General features: G+C 43.4%; 1 protein-coding gene across 2 annotated transcripts; it reads right to left on the bottom strand.

Moving 5' to 3' along the window:
- Positions 1 to 187: 187 nt before the first annotated feature.
- CLN5 (CLN5 intracellular trafficking protein) lies at positions 188 to 11,281 on the bottom strand. Of its 2 annotated transcripts, none has more exons than XM_070380608.1 (4): positions 10,924 to 11,262; positions 7,105 to 7,270; positions 5,977 to 6,202; positions 188 to 3,803 (listed from the first exon to the last, which is right to left on the bottom strand). In XM_070380608.1, the coding sequence occupies exons 1-4, from the start codon at positions 11,091 to 11,093 to the stop codon at positions 3,289 to 3,291; spliced, it is 1,077 nt and encodes a 358-aa protein (XP_070236709.1). In that variant the 5' UTR covers positions 11,094 to 11,262; the 3' UTR covers positions 188 to 3,288. The 2 variants fall into 2 exon arrangements, with proteins under 2 accessions (XP_070236709.1, XP_070236710.1); XM_070380609.1 differs by lacking the exon at positions 188 to 3,803 and adding an exon at positions 3,853 to 5,025 and having other exon boundaries at positions 10,924 to 11,281.
- Between the last annotated feature and the right edge of the window lie 10,438 nt (positions 11,282 to 21,719).

Raw genomic sequence — 21,719 nt, 5'->3', positions numbered from 1 at the left:
TGTGAGGCTTGAGAGCGTTACTCTTCTGTAAGTCTCAAATATTTAAAGTTATTTTCACCTTCTGACTATTCTCCTGCAGATATAAATGATGACACTTTGTGGGTATACTTACCTAACATGGAGCCAGAATTAACGAGTGAGGATATACTTATTCTAAAGCTGTAACATAACTCAAACTGCAACTAAATGGTTTTTCATAGACAAAATTTTATACGTTTACAACAGAAAAACAGAAATCACATGTAAGTTACATAGTAGTTCAGATGACAGCAAATTTAATTGGGAAATTCCTGCCTGGCTTGTGTTTTGGTTTCCCGATAATCATTTTTAAAGCTTGTTCCTGAATCATCTCTACTTCAAAGCCTTCATCTTCTAAGCACAGTTGGCAGGTTTGATAAATTCTTCAGCAGTACTTAACATGAATGCTGTACACTGTTACAGTCACCTGAGTCCATATGTTACTTTCATAGAATTTCTTCACTTTGTATTTTTTTTTAACTTATAAACTTTTAATTAGACCATGAAGAGCAGTAAAAACTTAAAACTACAACTTATTTTAAAACCTCATTACACAGATAAAAAGGTGTAGGAGAGCAGAAATACAGCCTTTTTTATGTTTATAAACATCCCAAAGTCTCAAGTGACTTACTAGACAATATACATGAAGAATAAGAAAAGCAAAATCTCCTGATTTTCCTATTATGTGCAGATTATTTTATAAATACAAAAAGCAAACAAACAAAATACAGGAAATAAAATAGTATAGGTATAACAAAAAAGAGAAAGTTATAAAAACAAGAGTACCATATACACACTCCTATTCACATTTGAGAAAGAGAGTAAAGCAAAAATTTTTTGTTCATTAGATGAAGTCTCTTCAAAGGTGCTTTATCTTCCTTTGGTAGTGAAAGAACCCCCTATCTTAAAGCCACAAAGTGAAATAGCATCAAAGAGTGCTAATAAAGAGCACACTTCCTACTTCAACATCTGTTGGATGTAGTCTACTTTGTATTCTTAGAAAAACTGTGAATGCTTTTTGTGTGTGTTAGTTGCTCAGTCGTGTTTGACTCTTTGAGACCCCATGGACTGTAAGCAGCCTGCCAGGCTTCTCCATGGGATCCTCCAGGCAAGAATACTGGAGTGGGTTGCTATTTCCTTCTCCAGGGCATCTTCCCCAACCCAGGGATTGAACCTGGGTCTCCTGCATTGCTGGCAGATCCTTTACCATCTGAGCCACTAGGGAAGCAATGTAACTTAGAATCTTGCATTCAAGTCCCAGGTATGGATGTGCTGATTTGTCTCTGGAGCGAAGTTCTGTGATTTACAGTTATCACAAACCTGGCACAGGAGTTTCTGCTTGTTACCCCAGTGCGGTTCTAGAAATCCAAAACAGCTTCCCCGAGCAGTTTTCCTGAGACGTCTGTAGAAGCTGACATTGCCTGCTTTTAGCCACTAGGTGGTGATAGTGCAAAATCCAAGTTTTCTTATGCGTATTCTGAAGACGTCCAGCAGGTTAGAGGCAAAAGTAATGAGGAATGTTTTATGCTATTAACATGAGTTGGCTGGATGGAGGCAGTGAGAGCAAGTTCTCTGCATCCACGTGGGTAAGACGCCCTCCCTGCAGCAGGCATCAGCATAATGGTGCAGTGCTTCTCAAGCTACTTGTGCTAAAGGGCTGGGTTTTTGTTTTCAGACTGTTTCAGTGCCTCTAGTTTTGAAGACGACTTATGAATTCCTAGGCAAGTGAAAGAAAAGCAAAGTACAAGCTCCATTTTTTTTTTTTTTAATTAAGATTCGGCAGAAAAAAAATTAGTCCAAGTTGCTTTCAGAGTACCTCCTCACAGACCAGTAACATATGGGGTTAGTCACATTTGGTCCAGGCCTTGCTCTGAGAACCACACTTTGAGTAGCGCTGAAAAACCCTGCTTGACAGTGCATCCCATTCCGTCAGCAGAACCTGGTTCAAAATGAGGCTCCATTACCACGAGTTGGGTAGCTGTGGAAAGGTCTGTTGCCTCATTTGAATCATGTAAACAGTACCTATGCTTAGGCTTTTTATGAAAACTCAATGTGCTAACCTCTTAGGAAGCACTCAAATGTGGGCAGAAACGGAATAGGATTGGTACATTTAAATATTAAATACAGACTGTTTCCTCTGATCTCTGCATCATTTTACTGACTAGTATTTTTTCCCATGGATAGAAATAAGGTGTTCAGTTGATCATCACACACTTTAAGGACCTTGAAACCTTGTTTGATGGCCCTAAGAGAAGCACGGCTACTTGGTGATCCCTGACAAAAACCTGCCCTCTCTCTCTGGGAAGTGTACCTCTGTCTACTGCTGCATCTTCAGTGTGTGGCAGAAGGACTCTGAAGCAGTGAAGGAGTTAAGAGCGTGCCTATTCACCCTGACATAACTTGCAGTCAGGTGCTCCCATGATGTTTGAAGAACTGCAGAACACTAAGCTGCCAGTTCAAAGTCTAAGTGGTTGTTACAAAATCAGGAGAGGCTGGCATGTAAACAACATTAGACAAGATCAATGATGGCAGTTTCTTCTTTGATTAAATCATTACAGTTAACCACTTATTGTGACCTCACTAGACCAAACTATACATGGCTTCAATCTTTCTAACAGTCCTGATGTCGCTTTAGAGATGAAGAAACTGACGTTAGGAAATGTTAAGTTGCTTAAATCACAAATTACTGGTTACTGGCTAGTTCTGAAATTTTAGGTGGAAACCTATGCTCTTCACCACTGATTTTACTGCATCTGGACACACGACTGCTCCAGCTTTGGTGTCCAAATTACACTTTAAGGTTAAGTGAAATCAACAAAATCAAACTGCAAGACCTGGTTCCTGAAGTTAAAAAGGCTATAAATTCTGTTAAAACTCTGTACTTAAATGAGAAAATGCATAACCATCATACCTTGAAAAAATAGCTCCCACCATGAGAATGTCACCAAGGGTGTTTTAATTTAAGCCTCAGCACACCACACCCACAATGTAACATTGAGTCAAAAGATCCTTTATATCTGACGTGATACAATTCTCCATATGAACGAAGCTTGGAAACTGAAATCCAGATCACCTCGTGGGTTCACTTTAACACAGTAAGAGTTTACAGCTTTCCAAAAATTCCTGAGGTACCATTACGCAAGCAATGCTGCCCATGAGTATGTTAGCTTTCTGCCCCAAGGAAGAAAGGCCTAAGAAATCCCACACTTGTACAACCACTCCCTGAAAAACTGATGTGCTGGTAGAAAGAAAAGCAGTAGAATTAAGGTTTTATAAACCAGAGAGTGTTCTGTTTTTTTGGTTAGGTAAAGGGATTTCTTCATATGTTATTTTAATAAAAGGGTATTTCATAGGTAAAAACCAATATTCAAAATTATAAAACAAATAGAACTCTCTGTGTATAACCACTGCATCAAAAATTTGCAAGAGACTCAACAGAAATTCTTTAGTTGACAAATGTGGCTTGAAAGGGTAATAAAATTTTTTTATGGCTAAAGCAAGAGTCTTGTTTCCTGTTGGCCCAAAAACAGATGTTTCATTTCCCAGATAAGTAGGTTCTCCACTGTAAAGAAATATCCTTGTATAGTTGGTTTCTATCTTCTTGAAGTCTGCTCCAAGTTCAGCCAATTTCTCATAGGTCCTTAACACAAATTTGGAACAGTCGTAGGATTCAAACCATCTCTCTGCCCCCCTTTCCGGGCTGGCTTGGACAGTCCATGTCTCATAATAAATCCCTGTTTCATTGTCCTGTTTTACCCACTTTGCCATTCTGTTAAACATGCCTCCTAGTTAAAAACAAACAAGACAAAAATTACGTGGACATAATTAAAGCTGATCATGTTAGTTTTAAGTAAAATGTTCTAACCAGATTTAGGCCCTAAGTACCTGAATAAACACGTTTCTAAATTTCCAAACCTACATCTTAAAACAGGAATCCGTGCTCAGCCAATTTTTTTGTTTCATTTTTCAAGGCACAAGATACCTCTGAACTATAATATAAACATTAGACATAACAAGTGTATAAAAAAAATACAAATTCTGTAACCATTTAAGCTACAGTCAAAAGCTAAATTATATAAATGCTGAAGCCCTCGTTTTCTGCCTGGCTCAACAAATCTTAGATTCAGAAGCAAAAGAGTAAAAGGAAGCAAGGGAAAAGTTGTAGAAAAGGAATGAGTGAGTGGGGCCAAGACAGTGTATGAAGAACTGAGGAGGGTGAAACATGAAGCTTTTTAATGCAAAACATAGTATGCACAGGATATGAATTTGCTGTTCAAGGAATGGCTCCTTGAGAAGGAAGCCCATACCCCATTTACCTTGAATATCTAGTATCTCCCCTTTCTCCCTGTACTTGCGACTACGGGGAGTCTGCTTACAATCTTTATACCCACCACACAGATTCTTCCAATGAATCAATTAAACTGGAAATAGTTTTGACCAAATTCATGGATTATACAGACTCCAGGATGGCTAACACTCTCTCCTGCCACCTTCTACCAGACCAGAGGGATCTCTCCAAGTATTACCAAAATACTATACTCTGCATGGTTACAACCTCATCTGAGACTAAAACAGCATGATCCCAACATTTCACTTTGTCACTGTTTGTGACTTTCTTAGGTTACTCTAGCTTGAGTCCATAAAATCAATTCAAGCCCAATAGGATAGCGTGGCTGCTTTTATAAACTATATGGAATTAAACTTGTAGAATAATATAAATTCTCTTTTCTTAGAACTGAGGATACTGTTCTGAAAAGCCAACTAACTGCTTCTGATGAAGAGATAAAAATGCTTCAAAACACTATTTGGTAACATGAAAACAGGTCAATGAACAGGATTAATCACAAGGCAGATGAATAACAAAAGATTTAAGTGCTAGCATATTACAGACTCTTCTACAGAATAAACAATGAGCACTTGTCCATATGGTCATACTGTGATGTCAGAAGGAAGATTTTGCAGATAATGGGGTAGGTGGATATGGAGAAAGGAGATATGTGAGCTGGCCTAGAATGAAAGAAGGGGAGTCATTTATCATACTGAGCACTGTTAAAAGAGAAACAGACTTTCATATGATTGGGGTGGTTTGGGGCACATCAATTAGAAAATAGGAAAATAAACAGCACGATACACAATTAACAGTCCCAGGTTACATTTAAAAGACACCAATTCTGCAAACCAGAACCACAATGAGATGTTACCTCTCACCTGTCAGAATCATCAAGAAAGCCATCAAACAACAAGTGTTGGTGAGGATGTGGAGAAAAGGAAAGCCTCATGCACTGTAGATAGGAATGTAAATTGGTGCAGCTTCTATGGCCAACAGTCACTCCTGGGTACTTACCCAAACGAAGAGAAAACACTAACTTGAAAAGATACAGGCACCCCTAAATTTATGGCAGCATTATTTACAATAGTTAAGGAAGTAATGCAAGTTTCCATCAAGGGATGAATGATTAAGGAAAATGTGGCATATACATACAATGGAATATGATCCAGCCACAAAAAAGAATGAAATCTTGCCATTTGTGACAACATGGATGGACCCAGAGGATACTATGTTTATTGAGTAAGTCAGAGAAAGGCAGATTACCATATGACTTCACAGGGTATGTAGAATCCAAAAAATAAAACAAAATAGAAACAGACCCATAGATTGAGAGAACAAACTAGTGGTCACCTCTAAGACAGAGATTTAAACTCTATTATTATTTTTTAGAAAGTCCAATTTAATTGTACGGAGTTTCTTAGCATTTATTTTTATGACAATAGGGAAGATATCGTATCTGTAGATTTGATGTTAAAGATTTGCATGAATAATAGTTTGGGTCAAAGGTTAGTGGTTCAGGAAGTGTATTTTATAAACTGACCTCTAAAGAGCAGAATGTTACTGAGAGGCCTCAATGAAAGTCATTTCTGTCACTGGGATACTGATTCTGTCATATTTTTGAAACTTACCTGATATGGTTGCTACTAGAACTAACGTCCCATTTTCCTTCCAGTGACTATCATCAATCCCTTCAAAAAAGCAGGCAGCTCCTTGATTACACCAGAAAGGGGCATTCATTTCAGGTCGGAGATGGGGAAATGTGCAGTTTCCAAGTTGGAAGAGTTCATACCATTCCATCGTGTAGTTCTTCTCCGTTAAAGTACTCCTGAATCCAATGGCATCATGCATGATTTTCTGTGTAAAGGTCATATATGTATAAAAGCATTTGGGAAATAACCACTGGTTCAGGAGCCAGACAGGAGAAAATGCTACCAGAAGTGCATACAGAGTAGAACAATTGTTTCCCTTCCTTATTGCTATTCTCACATGCACTTCATGGCTCCTTTAACTCCCTGCCCTCATCCACTCTGGTTTTGGCCACTGCGGCTCATCTCAGGAAGACTGCATGCTATGTGGAGACGTTCAGAATCTCCTTACAGCTTAGAATGAGTAAGAGAAGTCTCCACGCCACAGACTCAGGAACTCTGTACCTCTCAGGTGATGAGAAGCTCAGATGGTGAGCTATCTAGGAAAAGTGTGCACAATAGGCCCTGGACATGAAGTGATGCCTACCTGCCCTGCCCCCTGCTCTGGGCTTCCTCCTTTCCTTCCTTCTAGAATCTGGGTACAGAAATTGGGTTTGGGTTCAGAATATCAAAAGGGATGAGAGCAACTGCATTGATTACTGTCAGCATCATAAAACCTGGTGTTTTCTGGACTGCTCATTTTAAATCTGCGAAGAGGAACTTAGGCCACAGACACGAAGAACTGACTCATTGGAAAAGACCCTGATGCTGGGAAAGACTGAAGGCAGGAGGAGAAGGGGACGACAGAGGATGAGATGGTTGGATGGGATCACCGAATGGATGGACATGACTTTGAGCAAGCTCGAGGAGCTGGTGATGGACAGGGAACCCTAGTGTGCTACAGTTCTTGGGGTCAAAAAGAGTTGGACACGACTGAGTGACTGAACTGAACTGAAGAGGAACACCAAAGAACATAATCTAAAACCAGTCCTTTGAATAGTGATTATTCCCTCAAATCCACTTAATCAAATCACTTAATTAGCCAGTTATAAGATCAAGATGCAGCCTTACCAAGTGTCCCAGGAGGTCTCCGTATTTAAATTCCCACACTGGGGCTTGTAATCGAAAGACTTCAATGACATCGTCATCCTTCATCACCGGGATGGGGGAGCCAGTGGGACAGAAAGTATATTTAGCTTGACAATAAGGATCTGGTTCTGGACGGAAGGAGAAGCGTCTAATGAAGAAAAAAAAAATCAACTTAAATTCCAAGAGGAATTTGGTTCTCATAGATCTTAGAATCCAGATCTTAATTTCACTGTACCATTTTTAGAAAAAATATCCAAAATTCTGCCCATAGTGTATCCTATGAACAAACTCCAGTGAGTCTTTAATAGCAAATGATACATTAAAAGCACTGATAATTGCCTGCTTCCCAGTTCCCTGCTCCCATTGTGAGAATTCTGAAGACAGGGACCACATCTGAAATGTTTATAGCTCTACATCTTATTTAATAGACATTTCCTGAATAAAAGAGTAGTTTTCAATGATATTTAACTTCCCAAACATTCCATATGTTAACAATATTCAAAAATTATCATTATTAAATAGAACATATTTTCTATTAAGAATCTGCCAACATTTCCTTCGATATTTATTGAGTATCATACCAGGAATATATTATGGTAGGAAGGAGGGAAACAAATGCAAGAAATGTGGGTCTGATCCTTGGGTCAGGAAGACCCCCTGGAGGAGGAAATGGCAACCTGCTCTAATATTCTTGCTTGGGAAATCTCATGTACAGAGGAGCCTGGTGGGCTACAGTCCATGGGGTTGCAAAGAGTCAGACACGACTGAGCGCACAGTCTGTAGGGGGGATTTCCTTCAATATTTATTGAGGATCTACTATTATACTAGGAAAGAGGAAACAAAACATAAAATGCTATTCCTCTACTCAAGGAGAGGTAACAGCTGGCAAGGCTTTGAACAAGTAATGAAGGGCAGCAGGGTATGTGCGTGCTCAGTGGCAGCCGGCCCTGCAACGCCATGGACTGTAGCCCACCAAGCCCTCCTTTGTCCACGGAATTCTCCAGGCAAGAATACTGGAGTGGGTTGCCATGCCCTCCTCCAGGGGAACTTCCTGACCCAGGGATCGAACCCAGGTCTCCTGTGGCTCCTGAGCGGCAGGCAAAGTCTTTACCACTGAGCCGCTGACTAGTTATAAGACTGGAATTCAAGATTTGAGGCAGGAGTGGTGAGAGCAAGAGGAGGCAGGGGCTGTCTTTCTGAGCTAATTCAGGAACACCTGGGAGACAGTGTGCATTCGCTTCCAGACCACCACAGTACATTAAATAATGTTATAAGTGAGTCACTGGAATTCTTTAGTTTCCCAGCCCAGTGCATGTAAAAATCATGCTTATATTATACTGTGGTCTATTAAGCATGTAACCTTATTATGTCTACAAAAACCATACATACCTTAATTAAAAAATACTTTATTGCTAAAAAAAAATCGGACAACACAAGGTTGTCACAAATCTTCAGTCTGTAGAAAACACAGTATCTGAGAAGTGCAATACAACTAGGTATGCCTGGACACTGAAGAGCCCCCCGCCCCGAGTCACACACTGGGGAGGACTGCGCCCAGGAAGGGGCTTAAAGGATCTGAAGTAGCAGGTGTGATACAACTGAATTTGCTCCAAAATAAACCATTTTATGAATGACAAGAGGTTGGGGAGAGAAGCCAAATCAAGGCTGAGGTCAGTGAGGAGGTCATGGCAGTAATGCATCAAGAAGGGGCCCGAGAGGGCCGTAGTAGTAGCAGCTGGAGGGCTACAGTGAATCGAGATCAGCAGGTGCTCACTATATACCTTTCATATCTAGCACTGGGGAGAGAGAGAAAAGGGAGAAACAAGCTGCTATCTGCCCTCTATGGGCTTCCCTGATAGCTCAGCTGGTAAAGAATCCGGCTGCAATGCAGGAGACCCTAGTTTAATTCCGGTGTCGGGAAGATCCACTGGAGAAGGGATAGGCTACCCACTCCAGTATTCTTGGGTTTCCCTTGTGGCTCAGCTGATAAAGAATCCACTTGCAATGTGGGAAACCTGGGTTCGATCCCTGGGTTGGGAAGATTCCCCTGGAGAAGGGAAAGGCTACCCACTCCTCTATTCTTGCTTGGAGAATTCCATGGACTGTACAGTCCATGGGGTCGCAAAGAGTCAGACACAACTGAGCTGCTTTCACTTCACTTCATCTGTCCTCTAAGAATCCTAGATCTCTGAGGCCCTAGCCAGACAGACTGTGTTTTTTTTAAGATTTTTTAAAAATGTGGATCATTTATTTTTTAAAGTCTATTGAATTTGTTACAATATTGCTTCAGTTTTATGTTTTGTTTGTTGGCTGTGAGGCATGCAGGATCATAGATCCCTCACTAGGGATCAAACCTGCATCCCTGCCTTGGAAGATGAAGTCTTAACCACTGGACTGCCAGGGAAGTTCCCAGATCTATTATTTCACAATCCTAACACATCAACAAAAATGTCTATAACTTAAAAAGTTTAAATCTTGATTCAGACAAAAATATTAAAAACTCAACTAAAATTTTACCTGTTTTACAGGTGCTTACCTGATTTAAAAATGAATAGTTAACTATACATAAATTTCACCTGCTTACAGCAAAATCAAATTTAGGTCAATGGTAATTTCAAAAGTATAAGTGTGAACGTAATAAAATTAAAATTTTATTATGGGGGTAAATGAAGGCACGTGCTTAACATTTCAAACTCTTACATGTAAATCAAGTAGTTTTGGATTTCAATCTCTTCTTTGTTTTACTGAATATTAAATTTTTACTTTTGGGGAAAACCAGCTTCAAACTTCTCTCTTCCTATATATCAAGCAAAACAAGAAGGCCCAGCAAGCCATTCAGCGAGCAGAATACACTAATACTGTTATCAGGTCTGAAATGCTGGCTGGCCTTTACTAGATTTAACCACCACAATAAAACCTGACGTAACTACTATTCCTACTTTCTGACTCAGGATATGTGGGCACAGAGATACTGAGCGACTTTCCCATGACCACACAGCTAGTGATGATGGGGCCTGACTCGATCTGCGGTCAGAGCCTAGAACTCGCTCGCGACCAGGAGGTTATCCTGCCTGCCAACTCGCTATTTTGTAATCCGAAAGGGGTGTGCATTTTCAAAAGCTGCTAGGTTTTTCCCCTGCCTGATGTTGACACTATCTTCCTTTTCTCTGCTCAGCCACCTCTGATAATTAGGCTACGTAAACATTGTTCTAGTTCAAAGGCTCAAACACGCTTCCTACATCACCGCATCCACAGCATAAGACCAGCGTCCTACCTCCTGGCTGAAGACTGTGGACAGACGAGGCCACTCAGCCAGGAAGAGGGGGGACAGGACGTGGCGAGGGGATTCCCTAGACACCCAACTTTGAGTGCTAAAAACGGGAAGTCCCAAGAGAGCTAGGTTAACTGGTAACTGGGCGTGCAAATGTTACGCACTCACGATAACTAATGACAGGACCTGACACGATAGAAAATACATTATTAGGTTTCCCCAAACTATTCAAACTGTCAGCGATTTGTATCCGAAAATCACGCGACGAAATAACATTAGTCCCTTTTCCCCCACGATTCGGGACAGTCCCCTTGCAACTGGCTCAAGGGTCCCTTTAGGAAGAAAGACCCCAGGGCACCGTGCAACAAACAGCCGCGCCCCAGAAACTCTCCACTTCGCTCCTCGCCGCGCCTTGAGCATCTCCCGGCGCCTCCCCCGCACGATCACGCGCCTGGACACAACTTCCTACCCGCCCCGCCCCCAAGCACTTTGACGAAAACCTCGGCCGCCCCGTCCAGCAGCGCACTCACTTGTAGGGCACCGGCCACTGGCGCCGGGAGGGGTCGCCCGCCACCGCCGCCGCCGTCGCCAGCCAGAGCAGCGCGGGGGCCCAGCGCCAAGTCGTGCGCTCCGGGCCCGCACCTGCGCCCGCGCCCCGCCGACCGCAGGCCCCCGGACCAGCACTCCCCACCTGCGCCATGTGCCGGTTCCCGCTGCGGGCGGCGCCTCCCCAGCCCCGAAACCGCGGAGGGCCGGCGAGCCGAGCATGCGCAGAACCCGGGACCCGGGCGGCGGTCCACCCGCGGCCCCGCCCCCAGCCTGGCGCGCCCGGGCGGAGCGCTCGATCCACTCGGCTCCCGCCGCCTTCCCGAGCGCCGGGGAACTAAGCGCAGGGTGTCGGAGCCTCCGAGGCTCTGCTTCTGCCTCGCGCCCTGCGCGGGGGCGGCTTCCGGACTTGGCCGACCCGGAAGGCGCTCTGGTCTAGCTCCTCCGAGCAGCCCAAACAGGAACCCTTTTTCTCTGACTGACTCGTAATACCGAGTTCTCCTGGCCTCACGGCTCCGCTCCTTTGGAGCGTCTGCTCCCAACAACCACCACGAAAAGCAAAAGCACAGAAAAGCCAGCTTTGGGCTCCTTTGGGTGTGTGTGCGTGCGTGTTCTTTTGGGGAGGGGGGTGTGTCTGTCTCTCTCTGTCCGTCTGACTGACTCTTTGTGATCCCAGGGACTGTAGTCCACCAGGCTCCTCTGTCTATCGGATTCGGGCTCCTTTGGGGTGTTTGTGTGTGTGTGTCTGACTCTTTGTGATCCCAGGATCAGGCTCCTTTGGTGTGTGTGTGTCTGACTCTGTGATCCCAGGATCGGGCTCCTTTGGTGTGTGTGTGTGTCTGACTCTTTGTGATCCCAGGAACTATAGTCCGCCAGGCTCCTCTGTCCATGGGATTCGGGCTCCTTTGGTGTGTGTGTGTGTGTATGTGAGTGTGTGACTGTCTGTGACCTCATGGACTGTAGTCCGCCAGGCTCCTCTGTCCATGGGATTCGGGCTCCTTTGGTGTGTGTGTGTGTGTGTGTGTGTGACTGACTCTTTGTGACCTCATGGACTGTAGACCACCAGGCTCTGTCCATGGAACTCTCCAGGCAAGAATGCTGGAGTGGATTGCCATTCCATTCACCAGGGGATCTTCCCAACCCAGGCATCGAACTCTTGCCTCTCCTGCGTTGGCAGGTGGATTCTTTACCACTGCCACCTGGGAGCGCCGCACTTTTTGCCCCATCCCTCAGGGCCCAGACTAGGTGACAAGAGACATCTGAGTGAAGGAGAGTATTTGGGGGAGGTGAATGCAGTGAGGAAAACGGAGATGGCGCGGTGACTGGTCCTCACCCGACGGATCTGGTGATGCTAATGGCCACACTGACGACACTCAGCCAGGGCTATCGCCACTAAGCGCTGTGACACAGTCCAGCCCCACCTGCCTCCCAAGCAGGTTCCTCCTGGGTAGCTCTGCCACTTTGGTTGGGGACAGGAGTCCACATTACTCTGTCTTCCTTGACCCTTCAGCCGCCTCAGGAAAGCAATGAGATCAACTCCCCTTCTGGCGATCAGCTGCCCTTCCTCTGCCCTCGTACATGGCCGGCTCTATTCTCATACACAGAGGCTGGCTTATGTCTATTAATAGGACATTAAAGACATGGCACTTAGAGTCACATTTTACAAGAGGGTGGCCTGTAGAACTTAGACTGGGCTTTCCAGGACCTTCCCTTCCCCTACAACAGGATAGATCCATCATAGTGTTTGTAAGTTATGTGGGAACTGTAATGATCTGAGTGACCACCATGACTCATGGGGTGGTGAGTGGAGTCACTGGTTTCCCCATGCCTCTCAGGACTCATGGGGGTTAATGAGTCACACGAACTCTCTCATGCACACACATATACACACACACGCTCGCCTTCACCCACTTGCTGCAGGAGGTTGGGGGCTCTGGGGAAGTTCATTTTAACACTCGCCTAAGCTTCCCTGGTGGCTCAGACAGTACAGAGTCTGCCTGCAAGGCAGGAGACCCTGGTTGAATTCCTAGGTCAGGAGGATCCCCTGGAGAAGGGAATGGCTACCCACTCCTGTATTCTTGCCTGGCGAATTCCAGGGACAGAGAAGCATGGCTGGCTAAGTCTATGGGGTTCCAAACAGTGGAACACAGCTGAGTGGCTAACACTTTCACAAGCATTTAGGTAGCCAAAGCTAACCTTCCTCCAAATACCACCGCCCAGTTCAAAATCATCAAGGCTAAGCTGGGTTTTCCAAAGTCCTGGCCAAGATGAGAGGGAATTCATCCAAGCCCTGCAAGCAGAGGTGTACTGTTGGATTTGAAGGGCACTTGTAGCATTCTGCATGGGCCTGCACTTGAGCTTAAAGCTAAAAGAAGCAGTTCTCGGAAGTAACATTATAGTGTTAGAGAACAGACAACCAGAGGGCCACCGTGGAACTTTCCATCCTGCTCAGGAATTCCCAGAGTTGCAATGAACAAGCTTCAGGTTGAAGGGAGATCTTGAAGGTGCAGTCTCTTCATTCCAAGGTCAGGGAGCTCTAGTGATGAGAAACCATTTCCTCCTATCAACCTTAACTCAGCCTCTTGGTAGCTCCCATCTGCTCTGCTCTGGTTCTGCCTTCTGTTCTTTTTAGTGATGACTCCAGTACCCTGGGATGCTTCCAGGATACTTCCAGATTGTTGTATCCTCATCCCGCATCATACTGGTTACTTCTCTCTAGTTCGAGGTTTTTAAACTTTGAGAACCCAAAAGATAGACTGAATTTTAATTCAACTGGTTTGCCTTGGGGTTTCCCGTTAGCCTAAGATCAAAATAGTGGAACAGTACTGTAGTCTAGTAAAATCAGATTGCTTAATCATTGCATTGTGGGAGATTGTACATAGAGGAACTTCATGGCATCTCCCCAAACAAAGGAAATACAGAGTTATAGGATTCTGAGGTAGTGTGGCCTTTAGGTGAATTCTAAGTGAGCAGTATTTTGGTAGGCTCAAAGCAAGGCTGTGTGTCAACACAGAGTCAGTGTGCAATCTAGAAAACAAAGTGGACCCAAGGTCCTATTTTTTTGGACACTATGAAGTTAAAATAGGGATGGAATTTTTGTATCTAGAAGCCCCTGATTGGGAGCTCCGCCCCTGGGTTATAAAGATTGTAAATAGAAGCTGCTTCTCTGTGTCAAGGGACTGAGAAACTTCAGACAAAGGTGGGATATTTCATTCTTACTGATGTAATTTCAACAGCCAAAACTCTCTAAGTCTTTAATTTTAGAGAACAGTTTTCTCAGTGAGTCAGAAAGCAGGAGGTGGTGGTGACACTTTGCAGCTCTACAGTGTCTGGGAGAAATTTTATATTATGTTCTGGGCTTCCCAAGTGGCACAGTGGTGAAGAATCCACTTGCCAATGTAAGAGACACAAGAGTTTCATCCCTGGGTCGGGAAGATCCTCTGAAGGAGGAAATGGCAACCCACTCCAGTAGTCTTGCCTGGAAAATTCCATGGACAGAGGAGCCTGGCAGGCTACAGTCCATGGAGTCACAAAGAGTTGGACACCACTGAGTATGCACACATTGTTTTATGTTAATTTTGCAGCTGGTTTTACCAGCCTTTATTCCAGACTACTAAATGGCAGAGCAGATTTTTACAGTCCAAGGCAATTTTCCTTTCTCATTTATGATGAAATAAAAATTCATAGTTTAAGGCAAGACAAGAATAACTTAAACATAAATGTTTTCTCTGCCCATTTAGGCCTCCTCCCTTCCTGGCAACTGTGTACTCTGCAACCGCATTATGTGTTAATGAGACCTCCCCAGTGGCAGAAATCCCGGCTTAACCACAAAGGTCAATTTTTCTTCTGGCATCAGGCATGTTGTAACTCTTTAGAGAATGTCATTCCTTTCTCAGTCCTGTAAGGGGTCACAGGACCCACGACTGGCTTCGTACAGGCAAGTATCTTTAGTGAATTTCATGTACAAGGCCACTGTTTGTCTTAAAGATAGGGATTAATGCAGAACAGACAGCTCAGAGGACCGGGGGAGATTCTAAGTCACACCTACTGGAAGTTCTTAGCTTAAATACTTATGTAAGACTTCGTAATGTTACTAGCTACGTTACTCTTCTACCGCTTTTATAAGATTATTCTATCTGGCATTACCAAAAGTGTGACTGAAGCTCAGATGAAATGAATGCATATGTGACTTGAAATGATTGACCAGATATACAATTCTATAAGATGAATGATTGTAATTGTGTAACTCTAGATATGGGAAGAAGCAGCAAGAGGGCACCATGTCCCCGACCAGGACACACTGATAAAACAGTCAGTCCAGAAGCTTTTGGCTAAGGTTGCGCTGTGCTGTGCTTAGTTGCTCAGTTGTGTCCGACTCTTTGCAGCCCCATGGACTGTAGCCCGCCAGGCTCCTCTGTACAAGGGGATTCTCCAGGCAAGAATACTGGAGTGGGTAGCCTATCCCTTCTCCAGGCCAGCTTCCTGACCCAGGAATCGAATGGGGGACACCTGCATTGCAGGCAGATTCTCTACCAGCTGAGCTACCCGGGAAGCCCCAAGGGCCTAGTTCAGTAACAGCACACTGAGTTGGCTATTAAAGAAATCCTCTCTTGACCTGGGGATGAGCATTCCTAGCACCTTGGGACAAACTGGTCATGAAATGCCTCCCAACCTTGGTTGAAATGAAGACTGAAAGGGAAGGGACTGGAAAATAATGTTCCACCATCCAGTTCTACAAGAATCAATTTATTAGCCACTGTAGTTGCTGACCTATGATACACCCTAAAAGGAATTCAGGGTGAAGATCAGGACAAGGCAGTTCATGCTCTGAGAAAACTGATAGAACTGGTCCTCAGAGAGTTAGATATTTTCATGAGAAAGATTTTTATGAACCTGGATTCTTACATCTTCCCATACTTAGAAAAGCATAAAACCATTAACTAAGATATCTGTTCCTCGTGACTAGCAGCAACCTTCTGCCAAGCTGTGTGGTTGACTGCACATACCCACTTTGTCCGAACCACATAGATACTGACCTCCCCCCTTATTAACTCTTTGAAACAGTTCTCAGAGCTCTCTGAGAGACTGTCTCCTGGGTGATAATCCTCAGTTTGGCTTGAATAAGATTTTCCATTTCTCCCTTAGATAGATTGTTGATTAGTTTTCTCATTGACATTTATAATCCAGTGTGAATATTGTAAATCTAGTGTTACTATTATTTTAGATACTAAAACACATTCATCTGAGAAGGGACTTAACCAGGCTACTAAAGAGGTCCATGGAACATAAAGGGTAAGATCCTTTGCCCTGGACACACTCATTTTCTGCACCAATTTTATTGTGAGGGTTTCATAATATCTTGATGCTAATCAAATCATTTTCAGCCCTTCCTCAAAGCTTATGAAATGGATATATGGTGCATGTCCTCAGGTCAGTTCAGTTCAGTCGCTCAGTCATGTCTGACTCTTTGTGACCCCATGGACTGCAGCATGCCAGGCTTTCCTGTCCATCACCAACTCCTGGAGTTTCCTCAAACTCATATCCATTGAGTTGGTGATGCCATCCAACCATCTCATCCTCTGTTGTTCCCTTCTCCCGCCTTCAGTCTTTCCCAGCATCAGGATCTTTTCCAATGAGTCAGCTCTTCACATCAGGTGGCCAAATTGGAGTTTCAGCTTCAATATCAGTCCTTCCAATGAACACCCAGGACTGATCTCCTTTAGGATTGACTGGTTGGATCTCCTTGCAGTCCAAGGAACTCTCAAGAGTCTTGTCCAACACCATAGTTCAAAAGCATCAATTCTTTGGTGCTCAGCTTTCTTTATAGTCCAACTCTCACACCCATACATGACTACTGGAAAAACCATAGCCTTGACTAGACGGACCTTTGTTGACAAAGTAATGTCTCTGCTTTTTAATATGCTGTCTAGGTTGGGCATAACTTTTCTTCCAAGGAGCAAGTGTCTTTCAATTTCATGACTGCAGTTACCATCTACAGTGATTTTGGAGTTCCCCAAAATAAAGCCTGCCACTGTTCCCCATCTATTTGCCATGAAGTGATGGGACCAGATGCCATGATCTTTGTTTTCTGAATGTTAAGCCAACTTTTTCACTCTCCTCTTTCACTTTCATCAAGAGACTCTTTAGTTCTTCTTCACTTTCTGCATAAGGAGGGGGTGTCATCTGCATATCTGAGGTTGTTGATATTTCTCCCGGCAATCTTGATTCCAGCTTGTGTTTCTTCCAGTCCAGCGTTTCTCATGATGTACTCTGCATATAAGTTAAATAAGCAGGGTGACAATATACAGCTTTGACGTACTCCTTTTCCTATTTGGAACCAGTCTGTTGTTCCATGTCCAGTCTGTTGCTTCCTGTCCTGCATACAGATTTCTCAAGAGGCAGGTCAGGTGGTCTGGTATTCCCATCTCTTTCAGAATTTTCCACAGTTTATTGTGATCCACACAGTCAAAGGCTTTGGCATAGTCAATAAAGCAGAAATAGATGTTTTTCTGGAACTCTCTTGCTTCTTCATGTCTTATAGGTGCTTATAGGTACATGTCTTATAGGTGCTTAACTGGCTTAAGCAAATACAATCAACTTTATATATGTATATATTATATAGATATCAACTAGATATAGATTGATAAGTCCTGTTTTCAGATTTTTATCAACAGTTTAACTTATAGTATAATTTATTTCAGTGAAAGGTAATTTAATAGTATACTGTGAATTTAATAACATTACAAATTGTATTCACTTGAAGAATTTAGTGTCATATACTTAATATGGAATGCTTTAAAACAAATACCTATGGAGCTAGAATTAACATTCTGAAAGTGAAAAAGTGAAAGTGTTAGTCGTAAGTCATGTCCAACTCTTTGCAACCCCGTGGACTATAGCCGTCCAATTTCCTCTGTCTATGGAATTTTCCAGACAAGAATACTGGAGTGGTTTGCCATTTCCTTCTCCAGGGAATCTTTCCAACCCAGGGATCAAACCCAGGTCTCCTGCATTGCAGGAGGGTTCTTTACTGTCTGAGCCCTAAATCTAATTTTGAATTTTCACTCTTGTTACATTAAATCTTTTAAACAATTCTTTATAATCTTGTAGTTGTTCATTTAATTTTTTTTGGTTTACTTCTCTTGAGGAGAAAAAACCAGCTTCAGAACAAAAACTTCTCTTTTCTTTCATGCATATCAAGCAAAAGGAAGCAGCGCCTACATTCAGTGAGCTGAAATATGTGATTATTAAGGTTTTGACACAGCTGACATTTACTATATTTAATCCTTCCAACAGCTCTATGAAAAAGGTGCTGCTTCCTTCTTTCATCTTTCAAACTGAGGAAATGCAGAGGCAGAGACTGTAGCAACCTTCCAAATATCACTCAGGGTAGATCCCTAGCAGGCAGATCTGAAACCTGCGCCCACCACCAGGTTATCCTGCTTCTCAAGTTGACTTTTAACTCTCCTCCTCCTTCTCTTGTTCCCCCTTACCCTCAGTGATGTGGGCAGATACATAGGTGTTTTCACAGGCAGCTGATCTTTCCCATGCTGATGTTGGTACCATGTATACTTCCTCTTTCTGAATTTAGGCATCAGTGATATGCTATGAAAATGTCCTTCTGGGTCAAGAGTTAGAATCAGTCTCAAGGGTGTGTAGTCTTCCATCCATGACTTATGACCAGCATCTACCTCTAGGCTAAGAAATGTAGGGGGGTTTTTTGAAATTAGATGCAATGCTTTATTTAGCACATGGCACATAATGAGGGCTTAGTAAGTTTTTGTTGGAGGAAGACAGGGGTAATAATTTAAAGATCTAATAGGGGAAGTGGAAGTGTAATTGATAGAGAGTGTAGATTTCATCCTTTGATAATACGAAACTAAATTTCTTTCAAATTTCTGGTCAATGTATAAAGTCATACAAAAGAAAGTCAGGGAGCATTCTTTCTAAACAAGGCAAGCACATTCTTCACTATTTCCTTCCTAGGATCATAGAAGAAAACTAGGTTACATATGTGGAAATTGGATTTTCTAAAAACTTGCTACATTTGTGAGACAAAAAATATCACTGCTGCAGCTGTTGCTGCTAAGTCGCTTCAGTCGTGTCCAACTCTGTGCGACCCCATAGACGGCAGCCTGCCAGGCTCTGTCCTCCCTGGGATTCACCGGGCAAGAACACTGGAGTGGGTTGCCATTTCCTTCTCCAATGCATGAAAGTGAAAAGTGAAAGTGAAGTCGCTCAGTCGTGTCCGACTCCTAGGGACCCCATGGACTGCAGCCTACCAGGCTCCTCCATCCATGGGATTTTCCAGGCAAGAGTACTGGAGTTGGTTGCCACTGCCTTCGCAAAATATCACTAGGAACAATGAATCCTAGCCAAGACTGCCTCCTTTCTCTGCTCTTGATTACCATGCTGTATCTGGTCATCAACCTTTCCATTTTAAGTGTCCTAAGAAATTATTTGTCCTTCAGCTTTGATGCAGATGAACGGGTGCAGTGGCACTTCTCATACAGTTTTTTTCTGTCAAAAATATCATTTTGACTTCCAGCCTTGGAGCTGAGTACTTAAAAAATCTATTGTATATGATTAAAAAATGTTTAATTGGAGTATAGTTGATTTATAGTATTGTGTTAGTTCTCATGTATAGAAAAGTGATTCAGTTACACATATACAAAAATATTTTTCAGATTATTTTCCATTATAGTTTAGTACAAGATGTTTAATATAGTTCCCTGTGTTATGAAATAAATCCTCATTGTTTGTCTATTTTATATATAGTAGTTTGTGTCTTATTAATCCTGTATTCCTAATTTATCCCTCTCCTCTCTTTCCATCTTTGGTAACCATAAGCTTGTTTTCTATGTCTGTGAGTGTGTTTCTGTTTTGAATACAGGTTCATTTGTATTATTGAAATTTTAAATTAAAAATTATTGTATACAAATATTGATGTTCTCTTTTGGAATAAGTTGCATGGAAGTTACTTTAGTCCAGCTAAAGGTAGAATTCCATTTTTTTTCCCTCTTAAAGATAATTTTGAAATGAGCTTCTGGTTAATAAAATCTGGGTTACACTCCCTCGCACACTTTTCTTTTTCCCAGCACAAAGCACAGAATAACTGCAGCTACCCCGCCTCTGGACGCGCAGTTTCAGCAGGCGCACAGCGTCCCCACCCGACCGTGTCCCCTGGCCACACTCCTTCCATCTGGTTGTGTTCAGTCCGATCCGCCGCCAGGCGGCGCTTGAGTGCAGCCCACTCCGGCAATCCGGCTGCAAGGCTCAGCTGCCAGCCCTCCTCCTGCCTGATGCGACGTTTCTATGGCAGCCAAGCGCATCAAACTTTGGCCGGCCAGTGCACCTGGGGCACCAGGGCAAGGTCAGGACTACCTGCGGATGGGGCGCGGGGCGGGGGAGGCGGGGAGGTGGTTGGGTGCGTATTTTCACTTTGCAGCCTGTGGAGCTGTGGGCCAGACGCATCCGGAAACTTTTTCCTTTCCTGCGGTTTACTTCTGTCTAATTTTTAACTGTATTATGCGCTCCTCTTTTGTCTCCCTCCATTAGGTCACCAGGTACTAAACTGCACTTTAGCAGAAAAAAAAAGCGGGGCCCCTGGCGATGTTCTCCATCCTAGTGTGAAAGCAGGGCTTGGGCCTAAGAGGCCCACCCTTCACTGCAGCTGCCTGAGAAGCTCTCAAAGGGCTCCCTGTGGCCAAAAGCGTGTTTCTGGTTTGGGTTGGGTTTTCTTGTAGTGTGTGTGTGTGTGTGTGTGTGTGTGTGTGTGTGTGTGTGTACCCACGCTTGGTCACTCAGTCATGTCTGACTTTACCACTCCATGGATTGTAACCCACCAGGATCTTCTGCCCATGGGGTTTCCCAGGCAAGAATACTGGAGTGGGTTGCCATTTCCTACTCCAGGGGATCTTCCAGGCCCAGGGATCAAACCTTCCAGGCTCCTGCATTGAAAGAGAGTTCTTTACCGCTGATCCAAATATACATAACAAATTTTATCATCTTGAGCATTTTTGTGTGTACAGTTTAGTGGCATTAAGTAATCAGTACTGTGCAACCATACCACTATTATTTCCAAAACCTTTTCACCACCCTCCAAACTGAAACTTTGTACTAATTTGTGATTCTGGGATTTATTATAAATGTATATATTTGGATGTCCTCCAGTTTTTGGCTCAAAGCTCCTAAAACCCAAGGAATTTCCTAAGTGAACCTTGAAGCTGTTCCTCTTTGTGTTAATAAGATAGCTTTTGATTGCACCTAAGTGGGAGGGGAGCTGGTTGCCTGGGGAACTGGTTGAATAGAGGATTGGCACTTTCAGTCTTCCCCTCCCCCACCATATTCAGGTTAGGGAAAAAGGGCTGGAAGTTGACTCAGTCACCAATGGCCAATGATTTAATCCATCATGTCTATAAATGACATCTCTTTAAATACCGGAAAGGACAGGGTTGGGAGAGCTTCTGGCTTGGTGAACACGTGGTGTTATGGGAAGACTAGATGGTTTAGAGAGGCCTTGGAAGCTCTCCACTCTTGCCCATGCCTTGCCCTGTGCATCTCTTCCATCTGGCTGTTTCTCAGTTATACCTTTTTATAATAAATTGGCCATCTAGTAAGTAGAATATTTCTCTGAGTTCTGTGAGCTGCTCTAGGAAATTAATTGAACCCAAGGAAGGTGTGGGTCACTAGAAGCACAGGAGAAGGCAATGACAACCCACTCCAGTACTCTTGCCTGGAAAATCCCATGGGCGGAGGAGCCTGGTGGGCTGCAGTCTAT

The sequence above is a fragment of the Bos mutus genome, chromosome 12, assembly GCF_027580195.1.
Source record: "Bos mutus isolate GX-2022 chromosome 12, NWIPB_WYAK_1.1, whole genome shotgun sequence".
Classification (NCBI taxonomy): Eukaryota; Metazoa; Chordata; class Mammalia; order Artiodactyla; family Bovidae; genus Bos; species Bos mutus.
The sequence above is the reverse complement of the archived record's forward strand: the minus strand, read 5'-3'. Positions and strand labels throughout refer to the sequence as shown.